The following is a 5,882-nucleotide window of genomic DNA, read 5'->3' as shown; positions in this document are numbered from 1 at the left end:
GAGAGGGGAGACTGCAGTGACGTTGCCCGGGAGACATGGCGGCCCGGTGCCTCTGAGGAAGCAGTATCCGGAGCCCCCTCAGCGTCCCCGGCCGCCGCAGCCCGGACCATGCCGCACGGCTGCTGACCGCACGCCAAGGCCGGCCCACAGGACCCCGGTGGCCGCCGCCGCGCCCTCGCCGCGCCGCCCTCGCTCCGCGCTGCGTTCTCCATGCTGCATTTCGGCTCCGTTTCCCGGGCCGGCTCGTAGCTGCGGGCAGAGGAGCCTGCGGGACGTTGCTCTGCTCCTTCCGCCGCTGCACTTTTTCTTTTTCCCCGTCCCCCATCACCGGCTTTCATTCCCTCCTCACCGCCCCCCCTCACCCCCCTCTTGTCGGCCTCCATCCACCGGGGCTATGGCCGCAGAAGAGGGCTTGCCGACGGTGGACCAGTATAAGACGGAGATCGAGAGGCTGACCAAGGAGCTCACGGAGACCACCCACGAGAAGATCCAGGCTGCCGAGTACGGGCTGGTGGTGCTGGAGGAGAAGCTGACCCTCAAGCAGCAGTACGACGAGCTGGAGGCCGAGTACGACGGCCTCAAGCAGGAGCTGGAGCAGCTCAGAGAGGTGGGTTCGCGGCCCCCCTCTGCCCTCCGCGACCCCGCCCGCCCCCGGCGCCAGCCCCCGCCAAGGATGTGATTGAAAGCACCGTTTCTTCATCTTAGCAGTTCTTTTGTTGATAAGCGGACAATGGAAAGAGCCCATTGTCCCCCCCCCCCCCAAGTGACAAATTGCTCGGGAAATGAACGTGTCAGGTAGCATTTGGGAGCAGTGGGTGTTGAGGCTGGAGGGGGCGGGGGGGTTCGTGGAAGTCTTCAAGTCCTCTCAGCACTCTTAGAAGGACAGCGGGGTCGGAATGAGTAAACCAAACTTAACCAAACTGGTTATTTCCACCCCAGGTTTCAGGGACCATTCCAGAAGCCACAAAGGCAAGGGATGGGTTTGGACCTGCAGACCCACAACACGGGGCGATATAGTTTTTGGGACCCCAGCGTTCAGCTGAACGTAACCACCCTTTGGCGAGAGGGTGCTGTTATTAGAACCTCGGGCAATCCCCCTCGACAAAGGCCGGGAGGTGTTGGTTCTCCTTGGCTGTGGTCATTCTTGACATCGGGCTGCGGGAGAAAAACAGCTCTGCTGGGGTGCTGCCTGCTGCCTTGATTTCACCTCAGATCGAGGCTGGGCCATGCCCAACCAATGAGGTCACCCCAGGCAGGCACCCACCCCATTGAACTCACGTACAAATGGTCAGAAAGGATGTTGTACACGCAACACCTGCCTACCTGGGTAGCCTTGTATTTCATCTCCAGCGAGACTTTCCTGGTTGAAATAATTATATTGAAACAAACAAACAAACCCAGAATCTCACAAATGAGCCAAGTATAACACTTGTTCTCCTTCGGCTTTGGATGTTTTGGCTTCTTTCAAAGGCTGTCTAATGTACTTGGGGTGGGGGCTGGGGTAGGTAGGGGTGGGGAGAGGCTGGAGTGGAGGGAGGAATGTGTTTTGATTTCCTAGCAAACACTCTTAGGAATATTGCTAAAGGAACTCTGTTTTATCTGATTCCCGAGGCACCCTGGGAAGCAAGCAATCAGTAACAATTTTAATGCAGCAAGTCTTCATTTTCAGGTACATATTGGTGTTTTAAATGTTAATTCTCATTTGGTATAAAATATTGTAAAAAGTATCTCTCTAATATACTCACGCAGTGTTTTTTCCCTTTAGCTAAGAAATTGGGTCTTGTTTTGTGTTTTTACAGCTAAAAGTTGATATCTAATCAATTTGTCTTATTTAATACATCATAAGGTAGACATTTATACTTCTAGACATTTCTTATTTTTATTCTGGTCCTTAAATGACAAAACAAACAAACAAAAAGCAACCCCCCCCAAACAAAACAACAACAACACAAACACTCCCACAAAATAAAATCTAATACTTACAGTTGAAAGTGTCAATTAGAACTTTGATTTGGGTGGATTAGGCTGTACATTTCTAGTTCATGAGTGTCTTGTTTTTCCTTTGATCACTTCTCTGCTGTTAACTGCAGAGTATTTTCTAACATAGGTTGGGTTTTAGGCTAGTATATTTCAATTTACTGATGCTAAAATTGTGCAGCGGGAAACAGGATGCTGATTGTAATTCTCAGAGCATGTTTTGATGCTGTCTATGCCTGTCAACACTGCTTTGCCAAGGTAGGGAAGTACAAACCGGACAATGCTAAGCCATCACCACCGCAGGACAGGAGGGAGACTTAATTTAATGAAATCGAGTACAACCTGCCCACTTGATTTAAACACATCTTCTAAGATATTTATGTGTCATTGTTCTTAACTCTGCATGAACACGTTTCTCTCTTAGTAGAGCAGGAGCTCTTCAGGCAAGAAATATGTGAATTTATCTTATACTCAAGTCTTTATCATAAAACAAATTGCATAAACCACGAAATTCATACTGATAGAGAACACATTTTTTATCAGGTATTCAGAAGTCAAGATTGGTTAGTGTCTGAGAAAGATTCAGAAAATGAGAAAGTGACCAGTTTTTAGAAATGACTTGTATTCATTTCATCAGCAATGATGACAAAAATAAAGCATTTTGTAGGAATGCCAGTGGCTTCTTACGACAGAATAGTGCAAATACCCATTACAAGGTGCTTTTTTTACTAAAAATTGAAACATTTTGTTTTATATAGCTGGGGATTAATAAACATTTATCAGAATTATTTTTATCAAATGATATTTGGTCACATATATAGTATAAGTTGGAGCTAGCATCAGTATAATTCAATTGAAAATTTCAGTGAACAGGCTTCAACAATATTTAAAAACATCTTTATGATGACAAGGTATTGACTTGATTACTTAATAGTGAGACCTGTTCTTTATATCCTTTCAACATACTGTAGACTTTAGTTGGCTTTATTATTTAAATAAGCAGAATCAGTCTCAAGTAACATTTCCTATTTGAAAAATAAATCCAGAATAATTGTGCAAACTGAGGTCTGTCAATGATGATATCATAAAGAAGCCATTTTTAACAAACATGTTTGTGTGTGCTCTTGTGCTCTGGTTTTTCAAAAGGAAGTTTTGCTTCTTTCCACAGGCAGTAAACATGACTGTTGCATTATATCTGTAAGCCAAATTGGAAACAAATCTGGAGGTAACTTTTAGTCGGTTTCAGCAAGTATATTTAATTTTAAAATAATTTTAAGATAATTGCTAAAAGAAAAAAAGACCGTGTGGATTTGAAGTTGGATATTGGTAATCTGCGGTGCAGAGACAGGGCTCAGTGTTTACTTTCAATGCCAGCACGTCCTCCCCAGGCTCAGAACTGTTGTGATAGTTAAGCAACAAAACAACATTGCCTAAAGATGTGCAGAAGCAGATGTGTAAAACTCATGAATTTTCATTGCTCGTTATTTTTCCACCGCAACCAGTTGCTTTTTGGCCCCGTACCATTTAAGGCTCTGCCCTGTACCGAGTTGGATGCCTGCTGGAATTCTGTTCCCAAAAGAAAACTGAAAAAAAAAAACCAAAGGCCCGAAAAAAAAAAGAACTAACCTTCCCCCCAGAGTTTGCACAGGTGGACCACGCAGCACGTCCACTAGACGACTTGACCGTGGTTTTGTGATTTCACAAATCATGCCCACTCTTCAGTGACCTCAGGGGCCCCCACGCCTGGCCTATTCTGGGGACTGGCTCATTGTGTGTTTGAGACTGTACAAATGAGTACTATGCTTCTGTCATGCTGACAAAAATAGCATCTGGAGAAGAGTCATAGTTTTTAAATGATTTGAAAATTAAATACATGAAAAGCCCCTACATATTAAATTTAGCTTTCCTTTTTACTTAAAAAATCCGGTTGACATTGGAAATGCAGTAAGGTTTAACATTTTGAGTTGTTGTTGAGATTATATTTAGTAGGGTATACACTGATTCAGTAGTTCCTGTTTGTACAATTCAGCCACCCTGATGATATTCTAGTGTACAATCTCTCTTCCTCCAGGAGCACAAACGCACTGCCCTCGAAGGCTCCTAGCTCACTTTGAAAGTTTCAGGTTGCTTTTGTCAATTTGATCCCATGAACAAAACATAAAACGAAACAAAACCTCACTCCTATACTGGCCATTCTGACTCAGCAACCCCAGCTAGTGTTTCTGAAATGCTAAATCCTTATGAGAGCAAGCAGCCTCATTTTTCTCCTGAGGAGCCGTAGGTGGATTTGAACCGCCCATCTTGTTGTTAGCCATTCAACGCCCAACCCAATGCACCATTTGGTCCCAAATACCTAACAGCAAAATGTTCAAGGCAGATTTTTCTTTTCTAAACTACTTAAGCTAAAAATGCGCCAGGCTTTAAAGTCCCCCCTTCTCTGCCATGGAATGATTTAGCAATATTGACACAGTTTTAAAAAAGTCAAATGAAAACTTTAGAAAATGTTTTGCAACTAGATTACAAAAGTGTGTGCACTAATAAACTATATATTTTTATTTTTAACTCATTTTATTGGGGGCTCATACAACTCTTATCCCAATCCATGCATCTATCCATTTCTGTCAGGCACATTTGTAAATTTGTTGCCATCATCCTTCTCAAAACATTTGCTTTCTACTTAAGCCCTTGGTATCAGCTCCTCATTTTCCCCTCCCTCCCCGCTCCCTCATGAACCCTTCATAATTTATAAATTATTATTTTTTCATATCTTGCCCTGTCCGATGTCTCCCTTCACCCACTCTTCTGTTGTCCGTCCCTCAGGGAGGGGGTTATATGTAGATCATTGTGATTGGTTACCCCTTTCCACCCACCTTCCCCTTTCCCTCCTGGTATCGCTACTCTCATTATTGGTCCTGAGGGGTCTATCTGTCCTGGATTCCCTGTATTTCCACCTCTGTACCATTATACATCAATAAACTTTAACTGATTGTCTGAACCCTGCCTTCAGGAGAGTCACCATCAGCTGCCGGCTGTTGTAGAGCACTGATGGCCACTCAGCGGCTTCTCCTGGATCCCACTTGAAGCTTTTGCAGGGCTATTGTTAAATCCGTCAAGAAATAAACATTTGGTGGCTAGTTGGCATTTCAAACCAACCGCTGCTCCTGGGGAGAAACATGAGGACACCCACATCTCATCAAGACGTACAGGGTCAGAAACCCAAAGGGGTGGTTCTCATCTGTTCTCTCGGGCCACTGAGAAAGGGTTGCTCTGAGCCAGGATTGCTGAGTGGCAGTGAGTTTTTTCAATATATAGTTTTAGAGAATGTCACAGATGCATCGAAAGCATTTAACTACCTGGATTCATCTTTAAATAGAACTATTTTCTTCAAATATTTAGGAAGATTGTTTTATATCTATAAACTCTTATATCTTATATATTTTATATCTGTAAACTCTGAGACATGAAATCATATGGGGAAATAATCAGGAAGAGAAAGTTAATATGTAATTTATTACCTATCTAAACTATTCTTTTTTTTTTAAACTATTCTTTAACTTACTGGTTGTTTTTTTTTAATAAACTTTTTTAAAGGAAGAAACACGTTCAAATTAGGAGATTATTATTATTTTTTTAAGCAAAAGGGAAGAAATTTATTGGAGCCCATACGGGAAACCCTAGAGGGGCCCAGCACACCCTACTGTGTAGGCATGCCCAGCAAAGGGTCACACCATTCACTGCACCCCCGTGTCCCAGAGGGACTCCCCTTGAGCCGAGCCCCAAAGCCCCAGGACTAGCTAGGGGTGGGGACATAGGAGATTATTTTTAAAATCTAAAATATGTCAATATATGATCATAGAAACCGTTTACCAGCAACTTGAGCAAAGGAACATCATTGATTACCTTCA

At 43.5% G+C, this 5,882-nt stretch overlaps 1 protein-coding gene across 11 annotated transcripts in view; it reads left to right on the top strand.

Moving 5' to 3' along the window:
• Window positions 1–260: 260 nt before the first annotated feature.
• BICD1 (BICD cargo adaptor 1) overlaps window positions 261–5,882 on the top strand; it is a 268,002-nt gene continuing 262,380 nt past the window's right edge. For all 11 annotated transcript variants that reach the window (XM_045296380.1, XM_045296378.1, XM_045296377.1 and 8 more), the window contains exon 1: window positions 261–607. In XM_045296380.1, the coding sequence (XP_045152315.1) occupies window positions 395–607 (213 nt within the window). In that variant the 5' untranslated portion in view covers window positions 261–394. The remainder of the gene's footprint in view (window positions 608–5,882) is intronic.

Source organism: Echinops telfairi, unplaced genomic scaffold (assembly GCF_000313985.2).
Source record: "Echinops telfairi isolate 266 unplaced genomic scaffold, ASM31398v2 ScPeMD7_7406;HRSCAF=8444, whole genome shotgun sequence".
Taxonomy (NCBI): domain Eukaryota; kingdom Metazoa; phylum Chordata; class Mammalia; order Afrosoricida; family Tenrecidae; genus Echinops; species Echinops telfairi.
This window is presented reverse-complemented; position numbering and strand designations above follow the sequence as displayed.